Source organism: Lepidochelys kempii, chromosome 1, assembly GCF_965140285.1.
Source record: "Lepidochelys kempii isolate rLepKem1 chromosome 1, rLepKem1.hap1, whole genome shotgun sequence".
NCBI classification, from domain to species: domain Eukaryota; kingdom Metazoa; phylum Chordata; order Testudines; family Cheloniidae; genus Lepidochelys; species Lepidochelys kempii.
In genome coordinates, this window is record NC_136380.1 from 263,104,008 (window position 1) to 263,124,756 (window position 20,749).

At 40.5% G+C, this 20,749-nt stretch overlaps 1 protein-coding gene across 4 annotated transcripts in view; it reads right to left on the reverse strand.

Moving 5' to 3' along the window:
• Positions 1–20,749, reverse strand: part of UBN2 (ubinuclein 2) — a 103,190-nt gene that overhangs the window by 6,693 nt on the left and 75,748 nt on the right. For all 4 annotated transcript variants that reach the window (XM_073327286.2, XM_073327287.2, XM_073327285.2 and 1 more), the window contains 4 exons: positions 18,021–18,071; positions 15,976–16,018; positions 12,427–13,965; positions 821–1,067 (listed from right to left, as the gene is read on the reverse strand). In XM_073327286.2, the coding sequence (XP_073183387.1) occupies positions 821–1,067; positions 12,427–13,965; positions 15,976–16,018; positions 18,021–18,071 (1,880 nt within the window). The remainder of the gene's footprint in view (positions 1–820; positions 1,068–12,426; positions 13,966–15,975; positions 16,019–18,020; positions 18,072–20,749) is intronic.

The window sequence follows — 20,749 nt, forward strand, 5'->3', positions numbered from 1 at the left end:
CTTATTTTCAGAGCTATGTTGATGGGCGCTACATAAATAACTAGATGCACATCAGCACATTCCCATTACTTGTTTTAAGCCATACCCCAAACCTTAAATGAGATATCAAGAATTACATGATAGCACTGTCACATGTGGGATAAAGGGCCAATGGGTTAACATCACCAAAAGCTGGTCCATTCAGCCATGGGTTTATTCAGTACCTGTGCTCAGGGCATGTTAGAGATGCAATCCTTCGGACTGTTTCAGTAAACAGAAAGGCCCTATTGCCTCCAATAATAATCCAAGTGGAAAATCTAAAGGCTTTTTCTACACTAGGAGATAATAAATCCTGTCTTGGTCAATATTCTCCCTTGCAGTTAAAAATGGTTCTAGTATCAGAGGCTCTGTGTGAGCTGCTACCGAGAGGAGCATGGCTCTGACCTAGACCAAGTGTCTCTGCATTACCAGTCTTTTGATTAATTGCTTTGTAAAACTTATAGCACAGAAACTACTGTAATAAAACTGTGTTCTCTCTTCTAAAAAGGTGGGACAAACTAATACAAAAAGTAAGTTCAAATCCCATTGTATACTATGAACATGTTAGTGCTGGTCATCATCTTGAAGAAAACTGACTAATTTTTAGAAACTGTGATTAATTTTTAGAATCATACACAATTACAGAATTATATAACACATTATAACACTGTACTTTGCCCAGTCCAACTTTAAAGTAACTCAAGCAATGGTGTTTCCATCACTTCCTTCCCAATTTGAGTTCGCAAGTGGTGAAGTAAGGACGCTGAATTACATTGCAGTGTGAATAACTAGCTTCACTTACTCTGAGCTAGGCTGTGGTGGAAAGCCGCTGAGGTAGATCCCGAGGTGGTTGTTACTCCAGCTGTGTCCGTCCCAAAGCCAAGCAGCTCCAAGGGAAATTGGAAGGGTACAGTCACAGGAACAAGGCCACCCAGCATCCCAAAAGGAGTCAATGGTGCAGATGTCACATTCTGATTGGTTACAGACAGGGGTGATGTCATAAGCGTCAGAGGTGAGGCATTTGCCAGTAATGATGCTCCTGCTGTTGACTGTACAGAGACAGGGGTTACAAATAACAATAAGCAATTTTTTGAAAGTATTACTGTAGCACCTAGGAGCCCTAGTCATGGACCAGGACCCACTGTGCTAGGTGCTGGTGCTGTACAGACACAGAAAAAAAAAAATCAGTTCCTGATCCAAGGAGTTTACAATCAAAGCCGTACTGAGACAAAACCAAGAACAGAAAGTTAAAAAAATTTAAAGAATTGAAATGTTTGTGTTATATCTGGTGTTCCTTAAAATACCAAGCTTAATTCCTTAAAAGTATCTGCTATCAATGTTTGAGTTTTTCCTCACATTCTTGGCTTGTTATATAAGCACAATTTTCAATTTTATAAGATTCAGGCATAATAACATTCTTGTTCATCTCTTGTGATTGCCTTCAGTCTAGGCATAACACCATTTCTTTGCTGGTTGTACATGAGAAGGAGGGTAATCAGAGCTCTAAAGAGGAAATTTCCCATTAATGTTTTGCATTGTTATTTTTAATCTAGTAAGAGTAGCTCTGAATTTTTTGGAGATGTGGAACCTCTTCCCCTTCAAAATATATACTTTAAAAACACTGAGTACACTAGTAGATTTTTTATTTCATAACAAGATGTTTACAATAAGGAGTCCTGAAAACCACAACTATATTTAAAAATGGCTCCATTTCAAGAGATACATGGCACTGCAAATAAGTGGCCATAATCACACTAATGAGAATTTCAGAGGGAAGGCAGAAAAAAAAAATCTTGCTCAGAGAAAATATAATCTCTGCATACCATCTGATATCCAAATTACATTTGTGTTAATTTCATCTCCAGGATGGATAAAGAAGAGCCAGGAATATTCAGAATATTCCAAAATGCATTAATTAGCCTGCCATCTAAATACCAGCAACTGTCCAGCTCATTCACCAATCTTCCTCCTTCACCAAATAATTCTTGTTCATTCAAGAATCAAGGTAAAAAGGAAAAACAAAAACAAAAAACAGGAGAGCCTGTCTGAATGGAAACCAACATGGACATGTAACAGGCATCTGAGTCACAGACATGTACTGAATATAGTACGAGGAAATAGGGTGTTTTCGAATAGTAAACTTGGATTAAATACATAATAGTTTTAAAAGGTGAACTGAGATCACCAAGATGTAGGGGAAATCTCCTTGAATGTTAGTAGAGACTCTGGTAGGAGAAACCAAGTGAGGACAGTTCTTGACAGAATGGTGAAAGCTTCTGCTAACTACATCAACAACAAAACTAAGATGAAGGTGGTTAAAGAAAATACAAAGCAAGCAAGTGGAATGCTAGCATACCTGGTGTCCCAGAAGGACAAAGAAATAAGCCTGATTGTTTATGGAAAGCTTTATTTCTACTAATTCATTCGGACTAGCCTTAACAGTGAAAGATCCTAACTAGATGGAGGCCTACTGCATCCCACAAGAAACAACAAACAGGGATAACAATTGCTTTTCATAAAAGAAAGTACAATTCCTGCTCTGGAGTTGTCAAGGTTCTTTCCCCACTCTGACCTCTAGCGTACAGATGTGGGGACCTGCATGAAAGACCCCCCTAAGCTTATTATACCAGCTTAGGTTAAAAACTTCTCCAAGGTACAAACTTTGCCTTGTCTTTGAACAGTATGTTGCCACCACCAAGTGTTTTAAACAAAAAACAGGGAAAGAGACCACTTGGAGACGTCTTCCCCCAAAATATCCCCCACAAGCCCTACACCCCCTTTCCTGGGGAAGGCTTGATAATAATCCTCACCAATTGGTACAGGTGAACACAGACCCAAACTCTTGGATCTTAAGAACAATGAAAAAAATCAATCAGGTTCTTAAAAGAAGAATTTTAATTAAAGATAAAAGAATCACCTGTAAAATCAGGATGGTAAATACCTTACAGGGTAATCAGATTCAAAACATAGAGAATCCCTCTAGGCAAGACCTTAAGTTATAAAAAGACACAAAAACAGGAACATACATTCCCTCCAGCACAGCTTATTTTACAAGCCATTAAACAGAAGAAAATCTAACGCATTTTCTAGCTAGATTACTTACTAACTTTACAGGAGTTGTAAGGCTTGCATTCCTGATCTGTTTCCAGCAAAAGCATCACACAGCCAGCCAGAACCCTTTGTTCCCCCCTCCCCTCCAGATTTGAGAGTATCTTGTCCCCTCATTGGTCATTTTGGGTCAGGTGCCAGCGAGGTTACCTAGCTTCTTAACCGTTTACAGGTGAAAGGGTTTTCCCTCTGGCCAGGAGGGATTTTATAGCACTGTATACAGAAAGGTGGTTACCCTTCCCTTTGACAGGAGTCTTTAAAAATAACCCATATATCATATGCAAAATCACTTAAGTCAACTGTTTACTGCCTATATAATTATAATCACCAGTTCTCCAAAGACACAGAAGTCATATGATAATTCCCTGCCATTGCACAGGCCTTAGGCATTGGTGCACCTCGGTCCCTCCTATTCTCTGCCTATGGCACATGGTCTAATTTTGGTTGTTGGCTTTAGTGTGTGAGTGTTGGTGGCCTGTGATATATAGGAGATCAGGCTAGATGATCTGGTGATCCCTTCTGACCTTAAACTTTATGACTCTAATCTCTTCCAACTGTTCTCTTGTGAAATGTCTGAGAAACAGAGCTGAGCTTTCTAGCACATTCAAAAGTAAACAAATCCAGGCTCTGGCAGAGCAAAGGGCAGGGAAGAACATTCTGGGACTGAAGACATATACAGAGAGAGTTCCAGCTCAAGTGCCTCTGATCTCACCTACAGCTGCAAGGTACAATGAAAGAGGTGAACTCTGGTAACTCAGACCCAAGCCATTTACAGCTTTAAAAGGTCAAAACCAACAGCAGCTCATGAAGTAGCAGTAGTAGAACGAGCTATCAACATGAAGCTACGCTTAATAATCAGACTGCCATTATTTTGGACTAGCTTCAGCTTTGAAGTGCCAACACTGAAGTGCGGTGGAGAGTAGGCTTTTGGCGGTACATAAGGTGGTGGGCTTTTGGCAGTACATAAGGTTCTCTTTGGACTCCAAAGAGGATTCTTCTCTCGGCAACAATGGTGGAGCGGTACCCACTTCTGCCTCCATATGGTGCTGGGAGTCTGGGGACCAGTGGCATGCCAGAGATAGGGATGCTGGTATCAGGTATGGCTTGCTCCTAGATGGTGCTGGGGGCCCCAGTGCCAGGAAGGTTCCTGATGCACCCTGTTCCCTCCTGCTTCTGGACACTGGAGCTGGTAGGTCCCCCGCTGGGGTTGGCGGAACCAGAAGAGAGGGAAGGTCCCTAGTCACCTGAAAAGCCTGTGGGGTCAATGGCATTATCAGTCCATTAGCACCATGGTGGCTTCCTTGTGTTGATGGAGGGTCCCGCACCAGGCTCAACGCCCTCAGCGTTGGTCCGGGGGTAGAAGAGTGGCCCAGCCTGGGTCTCACTAAACTCTGTTCTCTCCACTTGCCTCTCTTCTGCACCAGCAAGTACCCTCTCTTAGTGCACTGCTTCTTATGCTTCTTCCTTAGCACTGGACATGGAGAATGGCAACAGGAAGAGCTCAATGTCAGGGGAGCACTTCACACCGATGCCAAAGTACTCTGCTCCAAATTGGAGTGGCTTGGCTCTGAGACAGGTCTGAGCGCGGCTTCCTCGGGGAGAGCCTTCAGTCTGATGTCCCCGTCTTTCTTGATGCAGGATCTGAAGTCCCAACAGATCAGGTACTTGTCCTTCACACGAGCGTTGCCTAGCCACCTTAAGCAGTTGGAGTACGGTTCACTCACGGGCATAGGCTTGCAGCCCAGGGATTGGGGCATGCCGATTCACTGGTGCGAAGATGACCCTCTACAATGGGAACTAATTATTCACACTAAATATATACACTAAAACTACTTGAACTATATACACTACAACTATGACAACCACAAATGTAGAAAAAGTCTGAAAATCACTAGCAAGAAGCCTTTCTGAAGTAAGGAGGATTGTTCCAACAACTACCATGGGTGGTAAGAAGAAACTCCGAGGGTGCGGGGCCAGCAGCACTCCTTATACCAGCGCATAAGTGTGTGGCTCCAGAGGGTGCTACAGCAGCCCAATGGATACTATTAAGGGAAAAATCTCCAGCAATGGTGCACACACCCCTAAGATGGAAGGGACATGAGCAATCACTCAAAGAAGAAAAAGTACTTTTCAAACATGGTTGCTAGGTGCCAACACCACCATTGCCATAGATTTTATGGCCAGGAAGACCATATTTTGATCATCTGTGGTGACGTCCTGCACAACACAGCCCATCCTCCTTTTAGAAGGATATTCTGTCTTGATTTAGTTACTTCAAGCAACAGAGAATCCACCAATGGCTAATTATTCTAACTTAAAATTTTGTGCCTCACTTCAAATCTGAATTTGTCGAGTTTCAACTTCCAGCCATTTGATCTTTTAATGCCTTGTATGCTAGATTAAAAAACCCTCGACTCTCTGAAATCTTCTTCCCATGAAGATAGCTAGATAGCGATCAAGTTATCTGGATCCAACCATCTCTTGGATAACCTACATGGATTGATCATTAATGTTCCACCATAAAACTGATTTTCCAGACCTTGAATTGTTCTTGTAGCTCTTTTCTGAATCATTTCCAATTTGCCTTTTTTGAAGCATGGACATGGAACTGAACACAGTAGTCCAGTAATGGTCTCACTAATGCCATACATCCCTTCCTACTCTACCCAATATTCCCCTGCGTACATTGCCTTTGCTTTTAAGTAGCTGCACTGCATTGTGAGCTCACATTCAGTTGGTTATCCACCATGACCCTGAAGTCCTTTTCTTCAAGTCACAGTTGCCCAAAATACATTTTCCCATCCTATAAGTGACTTATATTCTTTGGTCCTGCATGGATTTAGCTGCACACATGTTTGAGTAAGCCCAGCTTACTATACAATCCACATTGCTCTAAAGAACTAACCTGTCCCCATTATTTACTGCTCCACTGATTTTAGTGTCATTTACAAACTTTACCCACAATCAAGTTTCCCTCCAGATCATTGATAAAGATATTGAATACTTACTCAAGATAGTTAAATCCAAAGCAGACTGCAGAGTTACAAAGGAATCTCACAAAACTGGGTGACTGGGCAACAACATGGCAGATGATAAATGCAAAATAATGCACACTGGAAAAAAAATTCCAACTAAACATACAAAATGATGGGATCTAAATTAGCTGTCAACACTCAAAGATCTTGGAGTCATTGTGGCTAGTTCTTTGAAAACATCTGCTGAATGTACAGCGGCAGTCAAAAAAATTAACAGAATGTTAGGAACCACTAGGAAAGGCATAGATAAAACAGAAAATATCAATGCAATTATATAAATCCTTGGTATACACACTCCTTGAATACTGTGAGCAGTTCTGGTTGTCTCATCCTAAAAAAGATACATTAGAATTGGAAAAAATACTGAAAAGGGCAACAAAAATTATTAGGAGTAGCTTCCATATAAGCTTCCACATAAGGAGAGATTAAAAAGACTGGGACTGGTCACTTTGGAAAAGAGATGACTGAAGGGGGATATGATAGAGGTCTATAAAATCATGAATGGTGTGGACAAAGTGTTATTTACCCCTTAAGTCACCCAACGAAATTAATAAGCGGCAGATTTAAAACAAACCTAACGAAGTACTTTTTCACACAACACACAGTCAACCTGTGGAACTCACTGAGAGGGATGTTGTGAAAGCCAAAAGTAAAACTGGGTTAAAAAACAATTATGTAAGTTTATGGAGGATAGGGCTATCAATGGCTTCTAGCCAAGATGCTCAGGGACGCAACCCTACTCTCTGGGTGTCCCTAAACCTCTGGCTGCTAGAAGCTAGGACTAGACAATGGGATAGATCACTCAAATTGCCCTGTCTTGTTCACTCCCTCTGAAGCTCCTGGCACTGGCCACTGTCGGAAGACAGAATACTGCGCTATATGTACCACTGGTCTGACCCAGTATGGTCATTCTGATGTTCTTGTGCATAGTACTGGACCAAAAACAGATTCCTATGGGACTCCACTAGAATTACTGCCCTTGGTCTCAGATTCCCCATTTTCAATTCCTTTGAGAGCTATCAGTTAACATGTTTTTAATCCATTAAATAGGATTGATTTTGTATAGTGCAACATTTTTTAATCAGAATGTCAAGTGATATCAAGTCAAATACCATTTAGAAGTTTAAGTTACTTCAACTACCTTTGTCAATCAAGCACCCTGTCTGATCTGATGGATCAATACAGGATTGTGTATGTCACTTGGACCACTAAGGACAGAGTTCAAGACAGTTACATTGCTTTTTTCCCCACCTGATCTCAGATTGGTCATACAAGAAAACTTTGATTTTCTCAACAAGAGCTCGGTGGACAAAGGAGACAAAGCCTCCATACTTAATCTGGAGAAGCTAAAATAATCAGAATGATCGCACCCATAAGGCATGAAGGTGTATGAACCACTGTCAACTTTCTGGTATCACTCATGGCTGGTTGGTTGTTTTAAGGGCAGGAGGAGGGTTATAATAAAATATAAACTTTCATTTAAAACAAGTTACTAGCTTCCCTCATTGTAGAGAAAACCTTCCCAATGTGAACTGCAATTCTGTCCTGAATCTACAGACAGACAACCACCACCACTGCAAAATGTGATCCCCCTTATTATTCTGAAACCTAGTTGTATTCATCCTTTAAATATTGCTGTAAATGCATCACTGCCAAACATAACACACCTCTACCCAAAGGGCTCATCAACTAAAGGCACAAGTGAAAACAAGAGAGGGGAGGAGACACAGTTAGGGTTTGGCCACGAAGCTCAAATGTTTCACAGAATATATTTTGGCTGTAGTACTTTCTTAATATAGAAGTTGAGGGGAGATTATTGTTTATTAATGGGAAGGGTATTTCAGACCTATGAGGTGGTGCAGAAAGCAGCAAAGAAGGTAGTGGAAGGAGATGAAGACAAAAAAGACGAGGGTAAAATTACTGAGAACCATTAAGGTGAAGAGAAGCTTGAACTTCATACAGGAAAATAGCAGGAAGTAATGCAGAAATTCAAGAAGCAAGAGACATGGTTAAGAAAAGGAAACTGCATTTTAGATTAACTGGAGCAGGAAGATATCAGAGTCTAACAAGCTGGAGAGAAGGTTACAGTAACTATGCGGACATTCAAATGGTCATCATTCACTATTTCACATTTTGGAAAAAAAATCAAGCCAATGTAGTTACGCAATATGGCTGTATGTTCATTAATTGGAAAAGACATTCCATAGGAATAAAACTTCCAACCTTCAGCAGGTAATAGTTTAATGGAGAAAGCATCAAGTATGAAATACCTATTCTTCCAGAAACCACAGGTTCATATTCTTACAGTCAGCTCAACCAGCCCCTTATCCTTCTGAGACAGATAAATTAAGCGTCAGGCAGTTTACTTTCTGTTGATCTGTAGAGAAAACCTTAATAATCAAGCTCCTGTCTGCTTCATGAGCATTTCAGTAGATTATGTGTATTTTTACATGCATTGTACTTTAACAAAAGTGCATGTGTCGCAGAACTGAAGCCTTTAATACTTTGTGTATATCTGTACACATACATAATACATGCTTTCATTAGTTGGAGTTATATAATGTTGTATATGGTTCTCTTGATTTGTTGTGCAATAAACAGCATGTTTTAAAAAGCGTATCGCTGCCTATGACAGATAGCATATATATCCATCCCCACAACAAGTCATATGTTGTAAAATGCCACAACTGTTTAACAGAAAGTAAAGAATCTTTCTAGGTGTAACTGTAGGACTAATTTTTGGTTTAGGCAGGCAGAACGTAATTACCCTAATTGGAATTTGGCCAAATAACCAGAGCTATTGTCCCTATTCTTCAAAAAGTAGCATGGAATCTTTAACGGTGATGAGTGGTCAAGCGTTCTATTTTACATCCCATTCAAAAGCTGACACTTCTACAGCAATCCAGCACCTCACAACAGGGTACTGTGCTACTACGGTAACAGCTCAGTGGGAAGAATATCATGAATTTTTTTTTTTTTTTTTAAAAACACAGAAGCCTGGGTATTCTTTAATAAAAATTAATAACTGAATTTTGCTCTTATATAAATGCTTTTCATCTGTAGATCTCAAAGCAATTTACAAAAGGAGGTATCAGGTCTACCCAGCAAGCCAGTGGCAGAACCGGAAATGGAACACAAGTCCCAGTTTAGTGTTTTATCCACTAGACCACACAGTCTCCCAGAAACGAGTTGTTGGATCTCCTCTTTGGAAGTTTTTAATGCAAGTTCTGATCAGGTACGACCATTGTGGTTTACATCTGAGGAGATTACAGCATCAGATGGAAGGGGTAAAGGCCATACGGGAAAACTAAGCAAAAAAAATCATACAGCCCCAGCAAGCCCAAGTGTTCTACTACAACTAGAATGCATACCTCAGAATAAATCACTGAGAACAATAAGGGAAAATGTCAGTTTCAAGCTTGCAAGAGGATGACTAAACAGAAAGAATAAAGCTATTTTGAAAGCTGGGAGAAGGATCTTAGTGCATCTTAAAAAAATTCAAATAAACTGCTGCTTTAGGTTCTACGGATATGTTGTTAAAACACAACAAACTTTCTCAGAGCTCTCTGATCAATACCATGGGTACGCAATGGCAGTTCGTTTAAAAGGATTTCTTTGTTCACACTTTCAGAACAGACTTGGACAGCTGGCTTGCTGGCTGGTTTGTAAGTGCTACAAGTTTATGCTGGCTGGATGAGTTAATAAATAAGAGGAGGTTATTTACCTGTAACTGGAGGTTCTTTGAGATGTGTGGTCCCTATTTGTATTCCAATCATGGATGCGTGTGCAGGCCATGCACTGGAGGGTTTTTGTAGCAGTGTCCGCTGACCCATACATCATGTGTCTCCTTGTGCTCCCAGCCGAGGTTATAACAGGCCGTGCAGGTCGATGCCCGTCGAGCAGTTATTGGAATACAAATAGGGACCACACATCTTGATGAACCTCCAGTTACAGGTAAGTAACCTCTTCAAGTAGTGGTCCTTGTATTTATTCCAATCGTGGATGAGTAGCGAGCAGTAATCAGTATGGAGGTGGATACATGGATGCAGAAGGAAACGCTGTTTGCAGTACAGTACAGCACACAGCAGCGTCCACAGCCATCCACTGTGTCCTCCTCCAAAAAACAACAAGCCATATGGGTTGACGCCTCTCCAGTTCCCTCTTACCGCCACATGGCTGGAGTCAGAACCGCTGTTCCTCTGCGATCTTAGTGTTTACGCAAAGAGAACTTTTATTCTACCTCCTATATAGTTCTTTGTTGTTTTTCGTAGTGTGTAGATAGTTATAGTTTTCACTGGTTGGAATCTGATCTCCTCCTCCTCCCATGGACTGTGCCTTCCAGTCCTGGGTTTAAGAACTGTTTTTCCTGCCCTCACTCATTCTCTATGAATGACAAGCACCAACACTGTCTCTACTGCCTCAGGGAAGCCCATATTGCTGTTCGCTTTTCCCGCTGGAGAGCCTGGAGGTGCTTTCTGAAGTGAAGTTGTCGCACCTCCATAGCCATAGCCAGAACTAAAACATTCTTGGAATTTCTAAAATTAAAGATTACAATTTCTTAATTTTTTTTTTTTTTAAAGATACTCTAATTCAAACAGGAATTAATTCAGGGAAGTCCTACTATGGCCAGACTAGATTATCACAATAGTCCTTTCTGGCCTTATCTATGAACCATAATCCTCTAATTCAGTGGATGGCCCCAGCATCACATCCCCTTCCTTGGTGGGGGTACCACATAGGGCAGGTGCTCCCTCAACTCCTCAATCAGGAAGAAAAAAAATGGGCCAGACTCCCCCATAAACCTCCAAATCCAGCATATGGTGCCTGTAAATCCCTTCTTACTGTGGCATAAACAAATTTCTCTTGCTGCCAGCTAATAAAGTGAGATCTGTAAGTGCTACAAGTCTTCAGCATTGCAGCACAGATTTAGGGTTCAAAGGATGCTGATGATGCTTTATGAAGGAGGCCATTACAGATGTACATAATATATCTGTTTTTACTTTTTTCTTAAAAAACAAACAAACAAAACCCTAGGACACTACATACAAAAAGCCATGTTAAAGGAATATTATTTAGGTTGCAAAGTCAAGCTCTCAAGAAGTGAGAAAAAGTCAAATGTATGGTTGTCTACTATGCAACTTTAAGTCAGCACAGTTGTGCATATGCATTACGATATAGTGTTTAATTACACGATCACAAGGTCTTTTATTTCCTACTTTCTTCAGTTCTTCTGTGCAGCAGGGATAGTAGAGGAAAGATGTGTCCCATGAATTTGGCACACAGAATTGTAAAAGCATAAACAATAGCCTATGGATAAGAGTGTGGAGAACCATATGCTAACAAAAGGTAGTTATTTACACTCCAGCTTTACTCAAATGTTAACCTGAGAACTGAAAATCTCAGACCTGAAGAGACGATTAATCTGAGAATCTGTTTTGCCCAAACCTGCCAATAACCTAATTATTCCTACTAAGTGGAACAGAATACTCTGGAAATTGTAAATTCTCTTCCCTGGTTAGTGGTACCAGAACTTCCGCAAGTCTGGCCAGGGCATATTTTCAAACTCTCTCATATGAGCAACTATGAAGCGTTGTTTTTATTCATGTACAATCAAATCTTGCCCAAGCCCTTTTTACTTAGTTCATTTCCAGGATGTGTACACACTCCTGGGCTTTCATACGCCTTCTGAAAGTATTCCATAGCATAAATATTAAAATTATGCTGGTTATCCATCAATTTAACAGAGGTCATACTTGTTATTCTAACCCTACACAACTTAATTCTCATTGTACAAGTCAATCCTGGAAGAGTGGCTAGTAGATGTACTAGACACCCTTCTTTATCAGTGCCATTACAATAAAGGAAATCAAACACAGAAGGAATGGCCTCAGTTCACCAATGCTTAATTCCACTGCAATCTCCAGAAATACCATTAAGTAGTTGTAGTCCACAAAAATCTAATATATCTCTTCTCAGTATTCCAGAGAAGACAAAATCTGCTCCATTACACCACAGACGTGCCAATATATGTTGTGCTGAAAATTCCTTCCCTCCTGAACCCTAAGGTCAGTTGGAACCCTGCCCCTGTGAGGAAGCATCCCTTTCACCAGTGTGAAACCATTTCAGCATATGCATTAGAAAGATTTAGTGAAAACATGTTCACGACCAATATTCAATCACATTTATGGGAAAGGATAGTGACAAAAAGAAACTTCAAAGTAAATCACATTATGAGTCCCACAATTAAGTCTCATTAGATACATACCTGCACGCTGGCTGCTACAACTGGAGACCCTGAGGCAGAAGATGGCCTGTGTGGCGTTGACAATTGTTTAGTAGCACCCTGTGTTCCACTTCCTGCTCCCCCAGAGAGACTAGTCCTACTTGTTCCGCTTGAATTAGGGTTACTGCCCCTGCTGGCAGGTACATTCATTCCGACTCCACTCAAGTTATTTTTGCCAATAGTCCCAGAGGGAGAAGAGTTGGGCAACTTTGAAGAGGCCTGAGGGTTCTTTGCAGGCTGAAGGCCTGTGGTGCGACTAGAGGGCAGCAAATTCATTGTTGGAGACTGCCTGCTGATATTTACTCCGCTGGGCTGTTTATGAAGGGGGCTGCTACTGGAGTGACTACTCTGGGATACTAGTGCATTTGAACTGGAAGAAGTGTGTGATGTTGTGGGCCTGGAGGATGAGGTTGATTTAGATGGAAATTTAGATGATGCTGTGGGCTTGGGTGTGACAGAGGGTTTGGATGCTGTGGACTTGGGAGAGGCAGCAGGTTTAGGAGAGGCAGCCATGGAGAAGGGAGGCTTGAAACCCTGGGAAGAACCCTGCGACACCATAGTCTTGGCAAAACAGTTACTAGAGGTAGAGGTGCTGGATGTTGTCCGAGAAACTAGAGGGTGGGATACTTGAGAACCACTTCCAGATGAGGGGTTAGACAAAGGAAGGCGGTACATTACTGGCTTATCTGGACTCTTGATGACTGGGGATGAACAGGAGAGTTTGGGATTGCTACTCAGTTTCACCACTGGATTGGTCTGTGACTTACTAATAGTTGCTTGTAGAGGAGACACATATTTCTGTTGGACAGCTGAATGCTGGTGCATCTTTGTCACTTGTAATGTTGAGGAAGAACCACCTTGGCCCTCTGAAGAGGATACCACGATAGCAGCATCCTTGCACTTCTGAGAGGAGGAGGAAGTAACTGCTTGGGCCTTGGAGGAGGAAGAAATATGGGTCTGCGAAGAGGAAGCAGCTTGGATCTGGCTTGACCTCTGTAGTCCTTGCTGAAGTAGTTTGGCTGGCAAAGGTTCCAAGGAAACCTTGGGGTTTTGAATTGAAGAGCCAGCAATAAGGCCTGAAGAGATGCCCGTGTGAACTAAGTCCTGGGGCTTCTTTGGTACTGGTCCTGTGTGACCAGCGATAAGACTGGATGAATGTGGAGTCTGAGCTGGCTCTACCTTCTTTGAAGTTGCTAGAGGCAACTTACTCATGATGCTTGCTAGTTTCTCTTCTCTCAGCCCAGGGCGAGGTCTTGAGGTTGGTGTGTCTATGGTGGACCCCACGGGCAAGATCTTGGCTCCATTGTTGATAACTGCCAAAGCATCAGATATAGAATCCAGAGAAGGTGGGTGGAAAGAGAGGTCTTCATCCAGTGAGTCATCCAAACAGATGGTCTCTGGAGCTGATGTACAGATAGAGCTAGCTACTGTACTGATAGGTGCGCTGGAATTCAGTGTAGTAACACAAGCTGAAGTCACCAAAGATGTACAGGCTTTCTGCTCTTTCTTTGGACTGGAGTCCTGGTGGGGGGTTGGGGGTATGGGATAAAAATATAGAAAAACAATAGGAAGTCACAATGCCCTCTCCAAAGCAGATCAACATAACTTTATTTAGCAATGCTATCATTCTGCAAATCCAGAAGCAAAGCTCTATTGTTGTATTTTTCCTTTAAAGATTTCCTTTAACGCATTATCTGATACCTAGATGCTGCAGTACAGAATACCTTGTTCACCAGGTAATAGGGTACGGGAAGGGGAAAACATAATATTCAGTTATGAGGAACAGGTATTATGCTCTGCAAGCGATCATATTAAGAACACTGAATGTAAAAATGTGAGTTAAGTGGTAAGGCATTGGGAATGGCCTCCATGCCATCTTGATGCAAAATCCCAGATAATGACCATGCTATGAACAGGATCCAAGATCCTCGAAAAGTATTTAGGTGCCTAACTCCCATTGTTTACAATGGGAGTTAGGCACCTAAATACTTTTCGAGGATCTGGGTCAGAGTTTGTAGGAGACCTATAAAGAAACTGACATTTAGAATATGTAAGGCACTCACCCCTTAATATCTAGATATCAATAAGGTTACACATTATGGCATACTGTCCCACCTTTCTCTGCCTGCATGACTGAACACACACAGGAAGAGATGGTGCAGCAAGGAAGTGGTTCTAGAATGCAACATTTTAAAATGGGTAGTTTCAGTCAAATTCAGTCCTGTGTACATAATGTAACAAAGTGACAACATGATCTACTGTACCAGGCCGACATATTCCTGGAGTATGTTAGCAGTATACTCAGTGTTGCTCACAGGAGCAAGACCTAGAGCTGTAGTTCCACTTGGAATATGAAAGAGTAAACTGTATTATAGAGGCTTACAGAGCTAGTCTTCAGTATGCTGAAAGTTAAGGCAAATCTGAGCTACAAACATAACTACAATGGAACTCAGATGAAATACAGTCAAGCCTAGTTAGAGGCTACATCAGCTTACTACACAACTTGTCCACCCAAATATGCAAAATTTTCCAGTGCTACGACCTAATTTAAGACGAAAATGAATTCACCAAAGCACATGCATTTTTAAAAAATTTGTAATACTTTAACGCATTTAGTACCTTCTTACAGCCCATTTGAAATGGCTTTATAACTTAAAATTACAATAAAGCCAAATGGTATATTACCCACTTTAAAGCCTATGGCATAAGTCTCTAGAGTGAGTAACTGCATGTGGTGCCACCACATGCAATTAAGTGCTGTTTGAAACAAGTAACCAGTGATTTTTAATTGATATAAAACAGGATCATTAGCAATATATTCATGATAAATGGTTTAGTATGTGAACAAAGATTGCATTGTGCAAACTGATGTTAACTGGATTCCACCATATTTCCTCCTTGTCAACAGAGCCATTAAGCCAAACACTTGAGAGGCCACAACGAACAGGAGGCAGATTTTTTAAAAATGTGCATATGCTCTTTTAGGGAGGTTACCAAATGGGTCCACTCAAAGAACCTGGATCAAGTGTGTGATAAAAAGAGCTGGTCAAAAAATGGAATTTCTAGCCCATAGGAAATTCTGAGATTCCAAAATTTGATTTAATCCCAAATTGGGATGAAAAATTGAAATCTCAGTATTTTTTGAGAAATGAAATATTCTGAAATATTTCAGTTTGATCTTACTGAAATTATACATTTCATTTTTACTTTGTTTTGACTTTCATGTATAATTTATGTCAAAACAGACTTGTTATATATTATAATTCATAATATAATAAGTTGAAACAAAATTTTGACCTTAATGTTAAGTTTCATTTTCTGTAGAAAATTTCGACAAAATCAATGTTCCCATGAAACATTTTGATTTCATGAAGTCAGCATTTTCTGACGGAAAACTGTTCCCTTGGAAGGTTTTCAACCAGTTCTAGTGATTTAGCTATGGAAAAAGGTTTTGTTTGTTTGTTTGTTTTTAACATGCACCATGTTCAACATCACTTCCTGAACATTTGTATGGGTGGCTACAATATTTACCTTCACTTTGGGTTTAGGTGCCAAAATCACCTTCTTCTTTGCCCTAAAGCAGAGGAGAGAGAGAGAGAGAGACACACACACACAAATCAAGAGAAAAGACAGAGGGTTAGTCATTCTAATTCTAAAAGACATAATCATCAGAGCAGTAAGTTCACAGGACCACAGAAGACTGTTCCTCCCCCAATCTAAACTGCAAAAGTCCCTGAGACAAAAGTTCAGTTAAGGATGAGACGGAATGGGCAAAAAGGAGGAAGTAGAGATGATATGTAGTGCAATATCATGCTTGTCATGCTTCCCTGTGCTTCCTTAGATACATCTAATATGCTTGCTGACTATTAATTCTGCCTCATAAATACCAAGTTAAAAGAGACTCATTTTGCCCTTTTGAGGCAGAGAATATTTTTATTCCAAATTATAATAGAGACTACACAGTTTAATGTAAACTCATATTTCAGCCTATTTCAGTCACAACTGTGTTTGCCTACTTGGTAGCAGGTATAACTTTGTGCAATCTGGAGTGATCTATGATAGTTATACCCGTAGCTGAATGCCTGTACTGCTCCACAGGTGTGGCAGTTGGGAGAAGTAATTGACCAATGTGCAATCTTCCTCACACGATTAAGGAAACTGTTCCATGCAAATTAGATATACAGTAAAGGTGGCGATTGGTTGAGTTATCACTGATATCACAATGGTCTAGAACTCTTGATGTGGCATAGATACATACTTTGCTGTTACATGAGTTTAGTTGTAAGTCAAAATGACTGAAAACTTGTGAATTGGATGGTAATAGACTGCAAGTCCTAATGATGATTGAACCTGGTGATAATCTGAATAAAAAGAACTCTCAAACATGCTTGTAGCAGTTTGTCACTTTATATTGTCACTTTGAAGCCTAATGTCCGAGGCAACCATGAAATCTTATTACATAGATAAAAGTTCCTCATACACCTGCTATTAGATTTGAGAACAACCTATGGCATCTGGGTGCCCTGAATGTTTTCACATCTGTATTTTGTTATCAAACCATACAGGAAAAATAAATATTAAAAAGGACAAAAGAGCAATAAAGACTGAACTTCTGTCTGATTAGCTTATAAAATGGCAAAATGTCGATAATTAACTTTTGGAACTCTGTGATATTATTGAGGCAACCAGTTTAGTAAGATGCAAAAAAGTTTAAACATTTAAATGAATATGAATAGCATCTGCCGTTATACCAGCTCGAACAACAATAAGGGCTAACAACAATCCTCAGATGCAAACTCTGAGGAGTACCATACTCCCACCTGCATCCTCCTCCACACACATACCTTTGCCCTTCCATTTCCTCAAAAGTATTAAATAGTTTAGTGCATTGTACTGTTTTTATGCCCTGCTCTGAAACAGGATACTATACTTGATGGACCATTAGTCTGTTATTTGTAAGATTAACATAGAATTTTATTTATTTATTTTTGCTTATTACAGGAGTTACAATTTGCTTGGTGCTCAAAGTTATAAATGACTATTCCAGTTCTGTCTGAACTACAATGAGTTCTCACAGACAAGAGCAGCAGTGTTTGAGGGTTAGGGAAGGTAGAGTTTCACTCAAATCAGAGTGGATATCTTAGTAGATGCGTTTTTGTGGAGTGAAGAGAGAAAGAGTGAAAGAAATGCCCACATGCTATAATACCTATTTGCCAAGGGTGGTGTGAAGTTTAGGATTCATAAATCACTGTGAAATCCTTGGATGAAAGGCATTATACCAGTATTAATATCTGTTTCAGCTGTTTAACCACTTCACACTTGAATTACGCAAACCACAGTGCCTCAAGAACACCAAAGTGGTAGGTCAGAGAGTTAAATCATTAAAAGACAAAATCCCATTGTATTCTAAAGCTCCTCAAGCAAAACAAACGAACAGCAGGAGGTAGAAGCAGTGAAAATAAGCCAGAATCAGTCTGAACTCCTAAGAAATAGAGCAACACACAAGGCTCACCACAGCTACCCAGACAACTGAAGCACAAGGAAGGGATACCAGCAGGTGCCAGCTTTGTACTCACGGAGCAGAAGTGAGATGATTGTGAACACTTCGGCTTTCTTTAAAGAGCATCCTGAAAGAGAGGGAGGGAGAAAGAGAAAGACATACAGTGATTCTACATGAGCAACTATGACATGGTTACTCGCAACTCATCTACTACTGGATTTTCAGATAGGCCATTTGTTTATCTGCCCCCTAAGCACGAAACAAGCAATTTATTTGTACAGTTGTCTTGGTATAGTTAAAAACAAACAGTCATCCATGAACGGAAGCATGCTGCAAAACAGATTATAATTCACATTCGATATAGATAACTACTGAGCTGGCAGAAAGCAATGTAGACAAATATTACCTTCAATGGGATAGAAGTATTGTATTTTAAAATGTCCCCCTCCCCTTGCCAAGGCTCTCAGTGCAACGTACAACCAAAAAATCCCATCAATACTTCAACACATTGTAATGGAGTAACACCATGGTCCTTGATTTAAATTAATTTTTGGCACTGCAAGGGTCTACACACCATAGTTTCCTTACCATGGGGGAGGAGGAAAGCAGAATCCAAAAGACATGCTAGCTCCCAAACATCTCAGCATCACGTACAGAATACCAAAAAATTGCTACTCACAATTACATCACTTAGGCTGCTTCGACATGGTCAAAAATTCACCAATGGAATCAACAAGTACAGCTCTACCAATGAGAGCAACAGTGGATGTTTTAATGTAGATAGGGTTCAGGTGTTATTATCTTGTCATCAGATCCTACTCTGAGATGGGTTGAACAACATGGTGGTAAAAATGCCTACATGCTGTCTACACTAGAACTTCCACTGATGCTACCATTGATGGAGCTGCATCAGTGGTGAATTACAGTCCCTCCTCCTTCCCGTCCCGTCCCCCCAGGCAAGGCATTTACACTAGGATAACGAAGCATTCTTCTGTATGGCTTCTATCAGGCAACTCACCCACCATTTCACCTAATCCTCAACAGCTGTCTAGAGCTGTGTGTGTAGAGGCACACCACAGCAGAAAAACATGTTTCCTAGTATATAAGAAGCATTGTAGCATGAGGCAGGTCCAAGAGCAGATCATCATACATCCCATAAGAAAACTCAAATCCCATACAAAAACTCACCCAAGTGTCTTTTCATTACAACTCCAAACCTCTTCCCTTCCTCAATTCCATTGTTAATTCTTTTGACTCCATTCTCTCGGCTGCTCTCTAGTCCTACGCTCCCTTTTACTTCCATCAATTTTACTAGTCTTCAACCTTGTCTCACATCCCATCTACTGTTCCTGCTCCCAAGCCACTGAACGCCTATAAAGAAAATCCAGGGAGAATATGAATGTCCTCCTCTACAAATTTGTTTTGTTCTGCTTAATTACTACTATCGTATTCAAACAGTTTTATCTCTCCTCATTCTCCTTCCTGTGCACTTTCTTTACCTTAAGATCCTTTCCTCAACTGAGACACACCAACCACCATCAACCTGGAATCTGGGGTGGAAATTACAACGTTCTCAAGATGCAAAGTAATGGGTCTATATTAAAGGAACTGAAATTAGAGGCAATACTCAAATGACAGGGCAGCATAAATTCTAAAGCAAAAAATGAACTGGAAATATTGAATTTTCTGAACAAAAATACTGTGCTCAACAATATATAAAAGTTTAAGCTAACGAGAACATTCAGTTTAAGACACTCAAAAAGAACTCTATGCAGTTCAAAGAACATGCACAGGCTGCAGCAGGGCTCCCATAACAGCTATGCTAGTACACTCAGCAAAAGCTAACTGCAAAATCCCCTCCAAGAAAGATGAAAGCCTCACAACAATGAAAAAAACCACTTTCTCCACCCCCCACCCACAACATACAATGCGGGTAGGGATGGTGGGGTTTCCAGATGAAGAAAAAAAGCTATCAGTAAACTGAATGTTTATCAAGTATATTTTACATTCATATAATGCCTTTCATCCTGAAAGATCCCAAAGCACTTCATCTATACACATGCACACCAATGAAATATAACCCCTGTGGGGGAGAAAGGCAGATGGCATATAAACACAGCACATCACATGACAGTGGGAGCGGGTAGGGGAGCGGTGACAGGTTTTGGCCAGTGACACTGGGGCAACCTACTAACCAAATGCCAGGAGATCTTTAGTGTCCAGGCAGAATAGACGAAACATTGATTTGAATGTTTCCTCTGACAGTCTCCCTGAAGCAGTAAACTACATGGAATTCAATGTATTATTTAGTTCATAAGAGCAAAGAACTGAGCTGAACCTGTCATTCCACAGAATCTAGATATTTCAGACCTCTTGTTTATATCCTCAAACCATTCTCATCTGGAATGTTACATGCTTATCCACCTATCCATGATTCAACATAAAGTGCCTCATTAATTTTCAGTTTATATAGTTCCTGCCATTGAACAAACACCAATCCAAAGCCAAAAAATGGCATAAATAATGGAACATACCAAGTATAATTACAAACACATCAAATAGGCAGGCTGGTTAATAAAAGAGATACTCCACATGTTAAGTGCTAATTGCTTATTTACACCACAGTATATGGTTTGTAAGAGGTCATCTTCACCATTGTCAGACAACAGGAACCCTCCCTCCCCCCACTTCTTCCTTCCTATGTACACCTTTAGATTAAAAGGTTCCATGGACAGCTTTCTGAATATAAAGGACTACAAAGTACTCTCCTTGGAGTCTGCTGATGCCCATTCTTACTTAAAGAAA